Source organism: Triturus cristatus, chromosome 5_2 (assembly GCF_964204655.1).
Source record: "Triturus cristatus chromosome 5_2, aTriCri1.1, whole genome shotgun sequence".
In the NCBI taxonomy this organism is placed as follows: Eukaryota; Metazoa; Chordata; class Amphibia; order Caudata; family Salamandridae; genus Triturus; species Triturus cristatus.
In genome coordinates this window covers 958630743-958649481 of record NC_140588.1, presented here as the reverse complement: position 1 = coordinate 958649481, position 18739 = coordinate 958630743, and the positions used below count along the sequence as shown (strand labels likewise).

The window sequence follows — 18739 nt, the reverse complement described above, 5'->3', positions numbered from 1 at the left end:
GGGGAAGATTCAAGTATGGGAATCTATTAAAGATACAAAAGGGGAGAATGCAGTTCATAGGCTACACTGGCCAAAGTCTTCATCATGAAGTGAAAAAGGTGCCAGTACACTATTTTTTAGAAGAATTTGAAATGTTTAACACACAGAAAAATTCTCCTTCATAAAATCCCTTTTCCTGATAGAGATGAATAAGAGTAGCCCCATAGGTTGCCATTATAAAGCTCAAAAAGAAAGGCTGTGCCTTTAAGAATCCCTAGACCATCAGTATCCCATCATGCACAGCTGGTGGCAGTTACTTCAGTTATTTTTGAAGGAGATGTATGGAGATTATCTTAACACCACTGTCTATTCCACCGTTGAGGAGGGAGAGATTGCTTATGACTCATCATGGAAATAGTCCTACGAGACAACTGGAGTTACAGGTAAGAAACTGTTCCTTCTCTCGCAGGGGATTTCCATGTATAGTCATAAGCACTTTGATAGATTAGCAAGCCTATCTCCACAGACTGCGGTGGATAAGACACAGGATCATTGGAGAAAGATTAAGCAAATAGATTCCTCAGGGAAGCCTGCCCTACTTGAGTATCTGCCCTAGCTTCAGTGTTCTACAGTAGCGTTTAGTGAATGTATTAACTGACTTCCAGGTTGCTGCTTTGCAAATCTCTGGAATGGTAGTATCGCGGAGCATAGCTGTAGTGGCTGCTTTTCCCATGGTAGAACATACTTTAGGTCTAGTAAAAATAGTTTTGTTAGCCTTTTAATAACAGAGTAAGGTACATGAAAATCCATCTGGAAATTGATTGCTTAGAGGTAGCTAAGCCTGAACAGAGGAAGCCATAATTGATAAATAATTTGTCCGATTTGTATATCTCATTTGTTTTGTCAAGATAGAATTTGAGAACCCATCTGACATCCAGGGAATGGAGAGATCTTTCTGCTGGAGTACACGGATGCTGAAACAATGTAGGCAAAGAGATTGTTTGGTTAACATGGAAATCCGAAACCACCTTAGGGAGGAATTTCAGATGAGTCCTCATGACTACTTTGGACACATGAAATACGGTGTATGGCTCATGAGAGCAGAGTGCTTGGATTTTACTAACCCTGTAGGCGGATGTAATAGCTACAAGGAAAGGTAATTTTCCTTACAGGTGCTGAAGAGAAGCCTTATGTAAGGGTTCAAAGGGTTCCTGCATTAGGCGAGAAAGAACCACATTAAGCTCCAATAGAGGAGAAGGGCGTCTAATGGGTGGAAAAACATTCTTCAAACCTTCCAGGAAATCTCGGATGACAGGGATTCTAAAAAAGGAAGTTTGTGAAAGACCTATCCTGTAGGCAGTAAGAGCTGCCAGGTGAACTTTTATGAAAGTAAACTGTAAGCCAGACTGCGTGACATGGAGCAAAAATGGAAGGATGATATCTTCCTGGCAAGAGGTAGAGTACTCGCTCTTTGATGAACACCATATGCAGAATCTCTTCCTTTTGAGGGCATAAGCGGAACATGTGGCAGTCTGCTGTGCTTCCCTGAGGATCCTCATGCAGTCTTGTGACCGGTTTAGGTGTCCATACTGTACTAACTCAGGAGCCATACTGTACTAACTCAGGAGCCATGGTGCGAAACTCAAAGAGGAGTGGTTGGGGTGCGCCATCAGGCTTCTGAATTTCGTTAGTAGATCTGTCCTGCATGGAGCCTCAGATGTGGATGAATGGACCGGTGAAGGAGGTCCGTGAACCACCATTGACGTGGCCACTCTGGAGCTATGAGTAGTTGTTGTATTTCCCGTCAGAACAACTAGGGAGGGTGAGCTGAATGATGGCTGAAAGGCTTTCCGCACCTGATTTACCGCCCATAGCTCCAGGAGAACTCATGTGGTATGTGGACTCCCTCTGCAACCACATGCCCGGGATTTCAAGGTGGTCCATGTGGGATCCCCATTCTAGGAGCGAGGCATCCATGACTATGGTTTCAAGTGGTATCTCTCTGTGAAAAGGAATCCCTTGTAGGAAGTTGGTTGGATAGCACCACCATTTGTGGGACCGTTGGGCATGCTAAGACAATCGTATCCAATTGCCCGTCTGTTGGTCCCACTGGTCTTCGAGGTACTCCTGTAGGGGTCTCATGTGGAGGTATTATTTGGAGTGAGGAAAATGCAGGAAGTCATTGAAACAAGGAGAGAGGAGACTTTCCTCACAGTGTGATAAGAGACTGTCATGAGAGTCTGAGCCTTCTGAAGGATCGATAAGCGTCTCTGTTCTGAACGACACATGCTTTCCCGGAGGGTATCGATGGAGACCCCCAGATAGTGCAGGAATTGCACTGGGACAGAGGTTGACTTTATATAGTAGACATGAAGGCCCAGTCGTAGTAGGAGATCGCAAGCTCAATTGAAGTGAATCTGAGCTTCCTCAGTCTTTGATGCCTTGATCAGCCAATCGTCTAGATATGGGTAAACGAACACTTGGTGTTTCCGTAGATGCAACCACCGTCATGCATTTGGAGAAAGTTCTGGGTGCTGATTTCAGGCCAAATGGAAGCACTCAGTACTGACAGTGGTTGTGCCTCACTAAGAACTTGCAATGCTTTCTGCCAATTGGTATGTGAAAGTATGCGTCTTGGAGGTCGATGGCACAGAGCCAATCCCCTTGATGCAACTAGGGGGTAAATTTGGTGTAATGCCAGCATCCGGAACGTTTCTCACCGAACCCACCTGTTGGCTGTTTTGAGGTCAAGAATGAGTCTGAACTCGTTCATGTCTTTCTTTTTTTTGACAAGAAAGAATCTTGAATACAACTTTGTGCCTCATTGGAGAGGAGGTACAGGTTCGACCGCCTGTTTATGTATTAGAATGTTGGCTTCCAATTGCAAGTGTTGTAGTTGGTACCTGAATGGTTTTGGAGGTATGGACAGTGGAGGCCTGAAGAATTTGAGAGAATATCCATTAAACAATATTCAGCGCCCAGTTGTCTTGTGTGATGTTTTGCCACTCTGCCAGGCAATGTTGGATGCTTCCCCTTACGGAGTGAGTAACAGAAGAGGGTTTCGATCGAGTGGGTTGTGCCTGCCTCTTTTGATACATCTGATAGGATCGTTGGTACTGTTGTGTACCTGCCTAGCGACCCTGATTACCAATGAGGGGTTTGAACCCTCTGTGAGGAAACGGCGTTGGAAAGGCCTGAAAGACTCACCATGTTCCCTAGCTATTTCCAAACCGACAGCTTTTAGTGTCTCCCTTTCTGCCTTCATTCTGGCCATATCTTCATCGACGGGAGTGCCAAAGAGTCGTCCCCGAAAATTGAAGGTTGAGGATGCGCTGTTGCGACTCATGCTTAAGAGAAGTAAGAGGCATCCCGGTTGCAGCAGTGCGGGGTAGGTCTACCACGGGCCTTCTAATTGGAGTAGACACAACACTACATGTGTCTAGTATCCCGCTGTAACTGATTAGGCGCGTTATCTTACAAACATTAGGTTGGTCTCTATACCGACGGGTACCGTTTCCGTAGGTACACTACGTGGTAGGTAGTTTTTCACCTCACCATTAGGTGTAGATAGTTTTTCTTTTCATTTGGTCCTGAGGAATCGCCACATATCATTCTTGACTAATAGGCGAGAAACATGTCCACCATTTAGGAGTAGAGCGCTTTTTTGACACATAACAGCCAGATAATCGCCTCTCATTATTTTAACCAGGCTGGGTGTCTCGACATCGATCGACATGGATGCTGTCTCGGCATCGATCGACATTGATGGTGTCTCGGGTTCGATCGGCGGTGATGCATAGACGCCGATAAAAACCTCAACGATGACCTGCGAGGTGTCACCGTTTGCAACTGGCTGCTTGACGCCGAATGGGGTGCATGCGCTGTCAGCATTGTAAACGGCATCGGTATTCTCCGCCTGGACGTACATCAGTGACGTGTCTTTGACGTTGAGCCTTGGGTTGCCTGTGAACAGGTAGGCGCAGTAAATTCTCTCAATGTCATAGTTTAACGACAAGGACCGGCAGCGTTTTTCAGCCCTTTTTCTTCCGTGAAGCCCACCAGAGGCTGATGAGAGAGCCCTGAAGGCTAATTTTCCCTCTGTCACGAAAAGTGCACCTTGAGACTGTCTTACAAATCTGACAAGAGTCAGGGACAGCACTTTCTAGCAAACAGAATATACATACTCTGTGGGGATCAGTCTTGGCTTTCTTTCTACCACAGTCTGGACACTTATCAATAAGAAATGGCCTTTTTTAAGTGAAAACTGTAATAATTCCGGTCAGGAAAAGACAGAAAAAGGTAAGAAAAGGCCAAAGACGTCATATGAAGTAGTTAGGGAAATTCAGAAGTGAATTTTGAAGAGAAGAACCAAAAATTGGTCATTCTCAATGCTCCAGGGTCCTGTCAGCAGGAGCCGGAAAAAAAGAGCTGTAGTAACTGCCACGAGCTGTGCATGATTGGATACTGGTGGTCTAGGGATTTCTAAAGGCACATCCTCTGTTTTTGAGCCATATAATGGCAGCCTATGGGGCTACTCTTTCCTACTCTTATTCATCTCTATCATGAACAAGGATTTCGTGAAGGAGATTTTAACTGTGTATTAAACATTTCAAATTCTTATAAAAAAAATAGTACTGGCACCTTTTTCACTTCATGATGACGACTTTGGCCAGTGTAGTCTATGTACCTCGGCTGCATTATTTGTCTCTCTAACTCTTAAGTATCGTTACAGGCCTTCCTGAAGAAATGCGAACAATATCCACTTAAGAAGATATATTTAAAAGAAGTACTCGGGGTCCCACACGCGGGTGGGACTATTCAAGTGCTGATGACTATACATGGAAATCCCTTACGAGAGAACGTACGCTCTGTTAAGTTAGCATGGAATGACTTCCAATATATACACCTATATAAATAGATGCATAAAATATATATATGTATGAATGAAGCATATTTGTAGAGCGCACGGCTATTCAACAAGCGTCCCAGCGCTTATAGTCTCTAACTAACAGACATTACAACCATACCTAGCACTGGATGGACAAAGTTTTAAGAAATGTCTTACAAACCGCGAGTAAGCCGTAGATCCCCGAGAGGCCGGGAGTCAGTTCCATGCTTGAGCTCCCAGGAGCACGAAAGATCTGCCCCCAGCCCGGACTAGGCGTATTCTCTGATGATACAGGCCAGGCCCATGGAGGATGACCTTAGGGATCTGAAAGGCAAGTAGTGGCTGACTCTAGCCCTGATGTAGCCGGCACCACTACCATGAAGGGCCTTAATGAACAATACCAGGGCCTTAAACCTGATCCTTTTACTCATAGGGAGCCAGTGTAATGCCTTAAGGTGAGGGGGCATGCGAGCCTTGGGCTTGAGCCTTAGGACCAGTCTGACTGCGGCATTTTGAAGTACTTGGAAGCGCTGGAGGAGATAACCTGGAAGGACCAGGTACAGAATGTTTGCGTAGTCCAGTCTGGAAGTAACCAGAGCCTGGACCACGGTTTTCCTGGTGTCAAGTGAGAGAAGATGTAGAAACGTTCTCAACATACGTAGCATGCTATAGCAGATGCCCACTACGGACTGAACTTGAGGTCTCATTGAGAGAGCGCTGTCAATATAGATGCCGAGATTCTTTACCATGGATTGAGCTGAGCGAGACAGAGACATCTACTCAGGCCACCATTGTCTCCAGTCCTCCACAGACAGAGGCAAAAAAGACAATTTCCGATTTCTCGGAATTGCATTTCAGTTGCTTCCTATTGAGTCATTTAAACACTATAGTGAGGCATGATCTGATCCTCTCACAACACACACATTCATATATATACACACACAAACACATACGTATATAAGCATATAAATACATATAATATATACATACTATTATATATTACCTACTGGCAGTCGTTAGGACCATAGTTTCCATAGAAAAAGCATTTTTGTTTTGCCAATAACTTTGGCGCCGCTTGACGAATCTCTATGAAATGTTCACAAACCTTCACCTTTGTGGTTCAGCTGCTGTCTTGAACGTTTCAGGGTGATCCGTCAAGCAGGTGCCGTGACTAAAGAGGGTTCCCAAAACGTGTTTTCTCCATGTTAAGTCTATGGGGAACTGCTAAAAGGAATGACACCAAATTTGGCACAAAGATAGAGGTTGGTCCAGAAATCGTGCTTTTTGTGATTGTGGGAAATATAGATATCTGGGGACGCAAGACCTTGCAGTGGACTCGTGGATCCTACTAAAATCTGACTGGCTGTGAGCACTTAAACCAAGAAGTGTTGACAGCCATCTTGGGACACGGCTTGAAGCAGAGTCCCAGAAAAAAAATAGAATAAAAAGCAAAGGGGGCACAGTAGGAACACCCTGACCCACCCCAATTTTTTAATTTTAGACAAGGACACCCAGGTGGATCCGCAGTAAAATGTTTTTAAAAAGCAAGCATAGACTCCCGCTCTTAATTTGGAATAACCCCCGGGTGGGTCATGTCCATGGGCGCATTGTGCAAATGTTGGAGGGGTTTGCAGGGGATCCCCCTTCTAGGGCTATTTAAAGCCCCAGGGACAGGATCATTAAAATATGTGGGGAGCATCGCGGCTGCCCTGTGGACAGCCACCTCCCTGTCGTACAAATGTAATATCAAAATAATCCAGGGAGGCCCTCTGGCCTTCTCCGTTGCCCCGGGGACCGCTATCTCCACTGAAAACTGTTGAATAAAAAATGCAGGGGGGGGGGCACTCGGCCCCCTCACTGCCACGGCAACTGCCACCTCCCCTGGGCACATACATTAAATACATTTTTTTTTTTTTTTTTTAAACAATCCCAGGGAGGCAGCCCGGGGAACCGCCACCTCCCCGGGGCACAAAAACAGTAATGAAGGGGTCCGTTGCGGACTCCTGGCAACCACCTCCTTACGTAACAAACAAGGGTGCCGGCAGGGCACCCCTCGTGGAGCCCTATATGGCCTTGGGGACCGCCACCCCCAGGGCCGGCTCCAGTAATGTCCAGGTGTGCCCACCCCCAGGACAATGCAGTTTATGTCATGTCATGGTGGGAGCACCACTCCTGCCATGCCATATCAAACCTGCAATGCTTTCAGCAAGCGAGAGCAAAAATGCTCTTGCTTGCTGAGAGCAGAGCATTGTCTGTTTCCCTGCTCGCAGTGAAGCAAGCAGGGAAACAAACATTGCTTTGGGATCCAGGGAGCTGTTGGGTCTCAAAACAATGCCGGCTCCAACAGGAGGCGGGGAGCTGGCAAGGCCTTCGTGCTCCCCTGCGTTCCCCAACGAAGTGGCCAGGCTCCGTGGTTGGGGTGCCCGAGGGCCGATATCAGTCCGGAGGGGAGCCGCGCGGATCCCCTCCCTTTTTTTCAAATGAAAAAGGGACCAGGCCCACAGAAATGGGGTCCCCAGGGCCAAAAATGGCTGATGATGGGTGTTACCCAGAAACCGGTCCCAGGATGCTTGTTTCCGGTTCCCATGAGGCACAAGGTCAAGACTGATTTGCATATAGCTGGGTCTGAACTGAGGAGGCGAAGTGAGCTAAAGAATGAGTATGTATTCAACCCAGATCTGTGACTGGGGCTGAGTGTTTGAAAAGTTTCAGCGCTCCATCCATCATCTCCTTGTGTTTGCTATGTATATATTATGCCAAGGGCGTATATTACGCAATTGTTTTTAGAGCGAGCCCAAACATTTGGATGTAGAACATACAAAGCTGTTTTTTTTTTACTTGCGAATGTGGCAAAGCTTTGTTAGCAAGTAAATGGTGTGGTAAAGACTTGTGAACTACTGTTGTGCGGCTCCGTTTGTCCCTTGGAAGCTGTGTGTCGCCGGGCTGTTTCACAGGAATGGGTTGGGGGGGATGAAGATATTGTAGCACCCTGGGTGTTGCGCGCTTGAGGGGCGATTTAGTAAGAGGAGGAGAGACAATGCGAGGGAGACGTAGAGATGTGCGAATGGAATGAAATATGAGGAACTGAATGAAACGTAGATGAGGTTGTGGGGTGGGAGAGAGAGCAAGTGAGCTGAAAAATCAAAAGCTAGTCAGATTAAATAGAGAGGCAAAAGGAGAGCGTGAGATAGTAGGTGAGTGAAACAATAGAAGATGGTAAATAAAAGTTGTAAAGAAGTGAGCGGGATGAGGCGCAGAGGAGGGTGGGGGAGGAGAGAGAGCAAGTGAGCTGAGAAAGATAAATGTAGGCAGAAGGCAGAGAGAAAGTTGCTAATTAAAAGGGGAGCGTGACCCAGAAGGCGAGCTTCCTGCTGTATTAAAGTTAAAAGCACATTAGGAAAAAAAAACACAGATGGCCCCTGAACACGCCGCTGATCGAAAAAGTACGAAAGTGAAAGTACATTAGGAAAAAAAAACAGATGGCCCCTGCGCGCGCCGCTGCTTGCTCCCGCAAGGTGGATGCCGCCACATGCACGAGTGTGTGGAAAAAGCTGATCAATTTCTATAGATAATCTCCTAGATCAGCGCATGCGCGCTGCGCTAGGCTCAACCTAAAAAGGCCACTTTCCTACAAGGGCATTTTAATGATAGAGATAAGATGTGTTAAAGTAATACTGCGCCGATAATGACATACGTTCTCACAATACCAAACTATCTAAGATGTTAACCATAGTCTTTTTGTAATAATTTACAAAGAGGGAGCCTGCTTTCTTGCACTGCTGAAGCAGTCAGCAGCCTTCAACAGTCAATCAGCGGATCTCTTCCTCCACCTGCTCATCATATGCACTTACTTATTTGTAGCCAAACATAACCAGTTCTTCTCACTAGTTCCCCAGGTGAACCACCACCTCTCATTATTTCGATAGTCTCAGATCTTAAAACCCAGAAAGACGTTGCAGGCTCGCTGATTACCTCTGACCATCCGTGCGATGAGCTGGCAGCCTTCTTTGTGAGGAAGGTAGAAGACATTTACAAAAGCTTCCCCATGGTCCAGACAGGCCCCCGGGAGACATCCTGCAATTATACCAATGGGATCCTTGATGCTTTTCCCCCAATCACTCAAGATGCTCTACTTACACTTTGTTCCAAAGTCAAGCCGGGCTCTCCTGCTGACCCCCTGAAGCCCGATCAATTCTGAAAAATTCTTCCCACTATCATACACTCATTGGAGCAGGTGGTTAATGGGTCCCTGGGCGCAGCGGTCGTGCCCATGCCTGGGAAACAGGCCAGGGTAATACCGCTGCTCAAAAAACCTTCCTTAGACCCCAAAAAACCAGACAGCTTCCGGCCTATCTCCTTGCTACTTTGGACTGCGAAGATTACGGAGGCCTACATTAATTCTCTTCTCACAGAACATCTTACAGCAAACCACAGGCTCGACCCCTCAAAATGGTTTCCGCCCCGCCACAGCACTGAGTCAGCGCTCTTGGCCGTGACTGAACATCTCTGGAAAGTCTTAGATGCGAGGCAAACGTGGGCACTGATCCTTTTGGATCTTAGTGCCGCGTTTGACACGGTGTCTCACGCCATTCTGCTAAGTCGTCTGGCGGAGGCTGGAGTTACTGGCTCAGCACCTAAGTGGTTGGCATCCTTCTTCGCGGTCAGGACGTTTCAGGTGCTAGCCTCCCCTTTTGCCTCTAGTACTTTCCCTATAGGTCAAGGGGTTCCACAAGGCTCGTCCCTGAGCCCTCTGCTTTTCAATCTCTATGTTCAACCTCTGGCCGGAAGAGCCAAGAGCAGAGTGCTGACCATGGTCTCTTATGCTGACGACACACAGTTGGTGGTGGCTCTCTCGAGCAACCCCGAGCGGGACGCCATGACATTTCAGGGCGACCTCGTGGCAGTCGCCGAGTGGATGACCACCAACTGTCTCCAACTGAATGCCAACAAGTCGGAGGTGTTGTTGGTGGGAGGGAACCATGACCATTGGAACGAGCTCTGGTAGCCAAAGAGTCTAGGCACTGCCCCGTCCCTAAGCCTGCAGTGAAGAACCTAGGGGTCTGGATGGATACTTCACTCAACTTTCAGACTCAAACCAAAAAGGTGGCGGGAACCTGCTTTGGTCTGTTGCGGACTCAAACCCATCCTGGGCTTCCTTGATGCCCCGACGAGGCAGATCATTATCCAGGCTCTGATTAGGTCTAGACTCAACTATGCCAGCTCATTGTATCTGGGAGTCAACAAGTCAGAAATACAAAGGCTACAGAGAGTCCAGAATGCGGCCGCTAGATCCCTCCTCGGTCTGCACAGAACCTGCTCAGTGACAAGTGCCATTCACCGATTCCACTAGTTTCCTATGGCCAGGCGAATCGAGTTTAAGGCACTGTGTATAGCCTTCAAAATCCTGAAATTTGCATCCCCGCAAATATTGACCGACCTTCTCTTATCCTACACTCCCACGCGATCGCTCCGATCTATGGGACAATGCCTGGTAGGGATCCCCCGCGTGAGAAGGGTTCGTGCAGGAGGTCGTTCCTTTCGGAACAGAGCTGCCATCCTCTGGAACTCCTTGCCGGCCCATATTCGAGGACTCACTAACTACCTCCAATTCAGGAAAGCCATTAAAACTTTTCTTTTCCCTTCTCTGTAGGCCTTCCTGTGCCTTTCCGTGCGTGGCCATTCTTCTACGGTTCAGCGCCGGGACACATCTTAGCTGGGGCAGCTGTCGCGCTTTACAAACTCCAAAAATAAATAAATTATTATTTCCTGCAACATCCATGGGGGGAAAATCATATCCCTAATGATTTCTAAAACTCACATGAAACTTCCGCTGTCTCCCTTAGCTAATCATGAAATCCCAACACACAAGTACTCAGTGAACATCAGATAAAAACTCAATTTGTAATCACTAACAGAAATCCTTACACTCTAGTATAAATCTTAACATTCAATCTTGTACTACACTAGAATTCTGAGTGACAATCATATATAGAAACTTTTTCATACCTATTAGTTGTAGGTGCTGGCGCTGAGAAAAGATCGACAGCAGAGGTGGTATTTATACTTTTCCCAGATAAAGTGCTTGGAGATTCCGACGTAGAAGTCGAATTTGATACTACGGAAATTTCTCTTAAACGCTGCTCCTGAAACAAAGTTGTAAATTAGGTCTCCCAAAAAGTTTCAAATCAGTATTGCTTCTATATGAACCTTTAAACATACGTAATTAGGGACCAATAATGCAATATTAGAATAAATAATGTGCTTACTCTTACTCTAGTTGTACTTTAAGAGGCCCTATTTGAAGATGCACACAAGTTCCATGAAAGAAATGTTTTTTTATTTTAGATAAAATAACATTAAAACTAACCATCAAGCTATTAGAAATACCCACTTTAGTACCAAGTATTTCATTTAGAAAAGGCAAGTACCCTCTTTACTTACACGATAGCAAACAAGGAAGAAAACTCTGATTTGTATTGCTCTCTAGTGTATAACCTTTGAATGTGAATCGCTGACATTCCATTTTAATGTTGTATTTCACCAGTAATTGTCTGTCGGAGTACCCTAACAGAAACCACGTATACTAGTTTAATATCTTCTAAGTACTGGTTGTACACAACAAATATAGGTGCAACACATTTCAACCCAAAAACATTTAACTCAGCTGCCAAAGCGCTTTGCAGTAGAGATAGGACATGGGGGGTTTCAAACACCGATACTTAGGTACGCTAGACTTTATGCCTAGAAGAAAACCTCTTTCACAAACCTTTTTTAATGGAAATGAAGGGGAAAAACAAGAAAAATTTAGTCACAGACTGCAGCCAGGCAAGGCTGAAAAACTGACACTGTCTTTTTAAGGGCTCCTAGCCCTTCAAAATCCCATCATGTACTCAGAGTCAGTTGCGCTATTTACAACTGAGACAAAGGATACTAATGGACAGTAACACGAAAATTCTTCACTGTTTCCACTGGGATGGAGGGTTGGTTGCTTATGATTTCAATGGAGATGTCCCTGAAGGGGAACTGGGATTTATAGGTTACAGAACCATTAATTCAGGGGATCTCAAATTATCATCATAAGCACTGAAGAGGAAAACAAAAATAAAAATATGAACTACAGACAGCAGTATCTCAAGGAGGCCTTGCCTTATTTGTTTAGACATCGTTCCTATCATCTGAATCATGACAGTACTGTCCTGCAGGGGTGGCCGATTTACAAATCTCTGCAAAGAGAGCATTTCTCAATAAAGCACCAGTAGCCACTTTACTCTTGGTAGATTAGGCTTTTGATTTACTAACTTATGTTTTGGTTAAATTTCCATAGCATAATAGGAAACAAGAGTTTATCCAAATGAAGAGTGCTTGAAAGTTGCTAGACCTATGAGTAAGGGACCACAGTTCACAACTGACTGTTAAGTTTACCTTATACCTTTTGTTTTTTTCTATATAAAATCTAAACACTCTCCTAAAATATACTATATGAAGAGATCTCCCAGCTGGAAAGTAGGATTCTGAAAGAAAGTCAGCAAACTTATAGTTCGGTTTATGTAGAAATGTGAAATAAAATTAGAGAGAAACTATTGATGGGACCTCATGACTGTTTGGTTCCTATGCAGAGTCCAAAGGAGCACAATGCTTGTTTTCACTAGTCCTGCGTGTAGATATTGTAGCTACACACAAAGCAGATTTCTATGAAAGTAGGGAAGCTTGGAGAATTGGCCTGAACAGGGAACCCATGAGACAACAATATACTATTCCCACAGAGGAGGGTCCTTACCAAGGGGAAGAGCTTTCATAATACATCAAGGGACTTTTAGCCAGCGAGATCTTAAAAGAATGGCTCCGGAAGTATATTTTCCATAGGCAGTAATCTCTGCTAAAAGCACCTTCAATGAAATGAATTGCAAGACTGACCAGGTCAAATGAAAAAGATACTGTTACAGTGTCTCTTCTTGACAAATGTTCTGCATAGAACAGATGCAGAATCATTTCCATCTGAAAGAGTATGAAGGTTTTGTGGGTGGTTAGTTGGCTTTTTATAGAATGTACATGCATTCCTTTAAGGAGGTTTAAATAACCATATATAATGTATGAGTTTTTTGAGGATCAGAGGTTCAGGAGGAGCCTTTAAGTTAGTTTATTTATTTATTTGTGTTTTATATAGCACAAACATGACCCTGAGTAAGGTATCAGAGCGCTTTACATTTGCATTTCTAAAACCAGTTATGTTGCCAAGTCATCAGTTGTTGTACAATGATTAGAACTGAACATTAATCTTAAAATACACATATACAAGCTCACAAAAAGGTTAATGTTCGATGAGAGGTAGCAAGAATATGTTAAATGCGGACTTCTGGTGATAAGAGACTCAGTAGAAAAGCTAGAATAAACATACTGCTGAATAAACAGACTTTCAGAACTTTAAAAGGGTTGATGAAATTCGGGGGAGCTTTTAGTCTTTTCCAGTCTGCGAAGTGCTCATACCCTTTCTTAGTTGTCAAGAGATTAAGCGCTAGGTTATTCAAAATTATTTGCAATATTTTGTCTCTCTGGATGTAAAACTAGAAATCTCTGGAGGAATGTTTGAGGGTGGATGCCATGTAAAGCAAAGAAAGGTAAAATGTTTGTATTGTGGCAAAATTCAGCTAGCAATACATTTTTCATGCATTCTTCTTGCTAGGATACATTTGCACATATATTTTCCAAGTTCTGATTCATATGTACCGTTTGTCCATCTATCTTGGGTTGGTGAATGGTGGAGAGACTTGGTATTATACTAAAATGCTGATAAAAAGGCCTTCCAAAATTGGGGTATTAACTGTGAATCTCTGTCGGTAATTAAGTCAGGAAAGAATACAAATATGTTGTCAAAAGGCCTCTGCTATCTCTAGGGGACTTCTGTGCAACTGACATGCAAGATTCTTGAACTTATCTGCTAAGGAGTTGGAGAAATGCAGTATCTTACTTTTTGACTTGTGAATATTTGAGATTAGATCAATGGCTCTCCCTGGAAGTAGTAGGCACACAGCACCTGTGTATTTTGTGGTCGGGTCAGTATCTTAAACATTTTAGTAGACCTACATTACTAGGTTGGGGATTGTAGTATACATTAAAGCAGTAAGCCCCTCAATTTCCTTAGACCTTTTGTCAGGAAAACAGCATTATACTTAGTATATGAAAAAGTAAAACAGACGCACTTATTGGCAAAGGTTTGCACAGAAAGTCTGCACTTTATTATTCCTGCTTCCCTTGAAGTAGGCCTTGGTCACTGAGAACCCCCTCGAGTGTAGTAAGGGAGGAGTTTGAGACCTGCTCCTGGCTGATTATAGTGCTGGGCATGGGCCTGGAGAGGTGTGAGTGTTGGGCCTTCTTTCTTGTGGTTCCATGTGGAGGCAATGCTGGATATACCGACCTGCAGGGAGAGGTGGACCACTGCTGGAGGCCAGCTTTGCTTGGGGACGCCTCCTTTCTGGGGTCCGTATTTAGTCTCATAGAGGGGACTGGAGCTGAGCGGCTGACTGCTGCGCGGCACTGGTGGATACTCCTCTGTGAGCCCCCCCCGGAATTAAAGTGCTGGGCTGCCATGGGGAGAGACAGTGGGGAGAGACAGTGCTGAGACCCCCTAATCGTGCATTGGTCTGGTGAAGGACGGGCGGCTTCCCCTGTTAAGGGGAAAACTGAAACTTAGCAATCCAGGTTTCCCTGCAGGCTGCAGCGGGGCTCTGAAACTCCCTCAGAGGAGATGCTCACTGACTGTGCGGCTGGCAACGGAGCCTCCCAGGAACCGGATATTCGGGCCATATTTAAAGACCTTAAATAGTCCCTTATGGTCATAGATAACAAAATTGACACATCGACGCTCAAGGGTCAGATTGCTCCAACCTTCCTGCCATGAGGGAAACGGCCAGCATGTACCAACAAACGCCATGAGGGGAACAGCCAGCCTTCATCAACACACGCCGTGAGGGAAACGGCATAACTACAATTCCCAGCAGCCACGTGCCCACGATGCTGCACACGCGCCCAGAGGCGCGATAAAAAGCACCGCCACCTCCCGCAGCGCACGGGCGTGCCCGGGCTAAGGGCGGGTCCGTCTGCACCCGTCATAGACCGACAGAGGCTGGGCTGGGCCAGGTTATTAATATCTGGTCTTATTATCCCTCCAGAAGGTACTGTGATATCTCATTGTGGTACTGACTCTGACTCCTTTTATATTGCTTATATTGATATCGTAGGGATAAGGCTACACAGGATGAATAGACCCAAATCTGGAAATGGGCAAGGGGTAGTGGGGACATTGGACGCCCTTTTGATAAGTGCCGAGTCGGCTCTCATCCACGAAATCGAGCTTACAGAACGTTGATTGTCCTTGGACCCACAACATTTTCATCAACGAATTGCCCGGTCACTCCTGCTGCCCTTGTTACGCCTGCGTTACAACCTAAGGGAAATGGTAGCCAGTCATGATGAAAGAGTCGGGAAACTTGAGCAGCAAATTTCTATGGCAGAAGATGGAGAAAACGAGGCCAAAGAGAAACTATTACATATGAAAAAGGTACTTGACCTAATCCGGGCCAAGAAATGAGTCCCTGAGCAAGAGCCGCCTTGTAATCTCCAGCGTGCGCAAGTGCTGACATTGCACTTTCTCGACGGTGGCAAAAAGATCTTACCAAGGTTCTCTCGTTGTGGAAGAGACCTTGACCCACTTCTGGATGGAGGCACCATTCGTCATCCGCAAGGCAATAACAACTGAGTTCATCCGCCCTGGCGTTTAATGAGCTCATCAGGTTCTGCATGGCCAGGAAGATGTGCTGACGTTCTAGATACATCCAGAGGCGTAAATCCCCTGGCACAGCATCCAGGACCCCACTCCGCCCTGTTTGTTGCAGTACCACATAGAGGTGGTATTGTCAGTGAACACCTAAACCAGCCTACCACTGATGGAAGGCTTTCAACAACAAGCTATTTACTCCCTGCTCCAACAAACCTTGGTGCTTGAAACAGAATCAGGTACCCCATGTATTGGAGTAGGGCGCAGGGACGTCTGGTGTTAAGGGGCGAAATGGACGTCACCCTGCCATCCTTGGGTTGCAACAACAGTGTGAGTAGGAATACCAAGCAGCTAGCAATAAAGTGTGGACTTACCAGTAGGCATCTGTTCTTGGCATGTAGAGCTGTAGATCCACACACTTATGCATAGATCGCCATCTGGTGTTGGGCCCGGATGTTTGCACTTTGCTGTTGTCCTGAAAAGTCTTTGGAAGTCACGGGATAGGTGGCTCCTCCTTTGGACAATAGTGCGCATGGGCATCGACTTCATCATCAGATTGTTTTTTCGCCAAGAAGGGAAATGATGGAGTTTTGTAAGAAACAGAAAGAGATGTCCATGTATGTTGTATCTAAATAAGATAATACTGGAACAGATAAAGGTAGCCGGGGAGGTGGGTGGGCGTGTGTGGATCTACAGCTCTACATGCCAAGAACAGATGCATACTGGTAAGTAGCATTTTCTGTTCGAGGCATATGAGCTGTAGATCACACACGGTCACCCACCTCCCCGGCTACCTTTATAGATTGCATAGCAGTACTCTTTAGCGGCGACCACCAGTGTCTGTTGCAGTAGTTTGAAATAGTGTTTTAAGTGCAGCTTAGCCCACACTAGCTTGTTGTTTTGCATGCACATCTACACAATAGTGTTTTGTGAATGAGTGCAGTGTAGACCATGTAGCTGCTTTGCAGATGTCATCTAAGGGAATGTTCCCCAAAAATGCCATTGAAGCCCCTATCTATCGGGTAGAGTGGGCTTTAGGGGGAATAGATAGCGTGCGTTTTGCCTTGTGGTAGCAATTTTGTATACATTTGACAATCCTCCTTGCAATGCCAGATTTTGATATGGGATTGCCTTTATGTGGCAGTGAGAAGGATACAAAAAGTTGTTTTGTTTTACAAAAAGGTTTTGTTCTGTCTATATAGTAAAGGAGTGCTCTCTTTACGTCCAGTGAATGAAGAGCCCTTTCTGCTATCTGTGTTTGCGCAAAAAACACTGGCAACTCAACAGACTGGTTCAGATGGAAGGGAGATATAACTTCAGGAAGGAATTTGGGATTTGTTCTAAGAACCACTTTGTTATGATGGAGTTCTAAAACTGTTTCTTAAAAGGTTAGTGCCTGTAGCTCACTGACTCTCCTAAGAGATGTAATGGCCACAAGGAAAGAGACTTTCCATGTGAGGAATTGTAGTTCGCATTTGTGCAGAGTTTCGAATGGAGGGACCATTAATCTTGCGAGGACGATGTTTAGGTTCCACACTGGGGAAGGAGATACCCTGGGGGGAATTATTCTTTTGAGGCCTTCCATAAATACCTTAATGGCGCGCACCCTGAACAGTGATAGGTGTTGTCTATTTTGTAAGTAAGCTGCAATGGCAGCGAGGTATAATCTAATTGATGTGTATGCTAGATTACATCTCTGAAGATGCAGAAGATAACATATGATGTGCTGAGTGGAGGCATCTAGAGGGTTGTTGTTGTTATCGTTACAGTATATAACAAATCTTTTCCACTTGACTGCATAGCAGGCTCTAGTGGTGGGGCGTCTAGCCTCTTTGATAACGTTCATGCAATCAGGGGGAAGATGGAGGTAACCAAACTCTAGGACTTCAGGAGCCAGATCGCTAGGTTGAGCTGTGCTGTATCTGGGTGTCTGATCTCTCCACGGTTCTGTGTTAAGAGTTGTGGGTAGAGGCGTAGTTTTTGGTGTGGGACTACTGATAGTTCAAGCAATGTTGTGTACCAGGGTTGTCTGGCCCACGTTGGAACAACTAGGATCAGTGTGAGCGACTGTTGTTGCAGCTTGCATACCACTAATGGAATGAGTGGGAAAGGCGGAAAAGCATACGCAAATCTGCCTGACCAATTCATCCATATCGCATTGCCTTTGGACAATGGGTGTGGATATCTGGCGGCGAAGCTTGCGCATTTTGTGTTGTAATGTGTGGCGAAGAGATCCATCTCTGGCTGCCCCCTCATTTGAAAGAACGGTTGGAGAACTTGTGGGTGAAGTTCCCACTCGTGAATCTGTGGAGTCTGTCGACTTAACAGATCTGCCATGTGATTTTGAGTTCCTGGGAGATGTTGTGCTAATAGGAAAATGTTCTGAGGAATGGCCCATCTCCATATGCTCTGTGCTAGTTGGGAGAGCTGGAGAGAGTGCGCCCCCCCCCCGTTTTTGTAAATAGTATATTGCTGTCATATTGTCCGTGCGGACTACGACCGCTTTGCTCGATATCTGTTTCTGGAATGATTTTAATGCCAGAAAGATTGCTAGTAACTCCAAATGACTGATGTGGAGTAACCTTTGCTGAGGTGTCCATGTGCCCTGTATGGTGTGATGAAGTAGATGAGCTCCCCATACGGTGAGCGATGTGTCTGCTGTTAGCACGATCTGTGGAACCGGCTCTATGAACGGTCGCCCTTTGGAAAGGTTTTGGGTGTTCCACCACTGCAGAGAGTGATGTGTGCGGCCGTCCACCAACACCAGATCTGTCAGCTAACCTGGAGCTTGGTTCCACTGACGTGCTAAGCATTCCTGTAAAGGGCGCATCTGGAGTCTTGCATGAGGTACTATGAATATGCAAGAGGCCATCATCCCTATGAGTTGCATGAACACTCAAGCTGGAAGTGAGTGTTGCGGTTGGAATCTTGCTACAAGAGCTTGCATGCTTGCTATCCTGGCTGGACTGGGCTATGCAAGGCTTTTTGAGGTATCTATTGTTGCCCCCAGATATTGTTGGATGTGGGATGGTTGGAGTTGAGACTTTGGGAGGTTTATGGTAAACCACAAGTCGTGAATTAGTTGTATTGTGGCGTGTGTG

General features: G+C 45.6%; 1 protein-coding gene across 4 annotated transcripts in view; it reads right to left on the bottom strand.

Moving 5' to 3' along the window:
* The window catches only part of LOC146829464 (phosphatidylinositol-binding clathrin assembly protein-like), a 704267-nt gene that overhangs the window by 405799 nt on the left and 279729 nt on the right, over positions 1–18739 (bottom strand). For 2 of the 4 annotated variants that reach the window (XM_085608147.1, XM_085608149.1), the window contains exon 11: positions 10874–11010. In XM_085608147.1, the coding sequence (XP_085464273.1) occupies positions 10874–11010 (137 nt within the window). The remainder of the gene's footprint in view (positions 1–10873; positions 11011–18739) is intronic. The other 2 variants (XM_085608148.1, XM_085608150.1) reach the window with 1 other exon arrangement.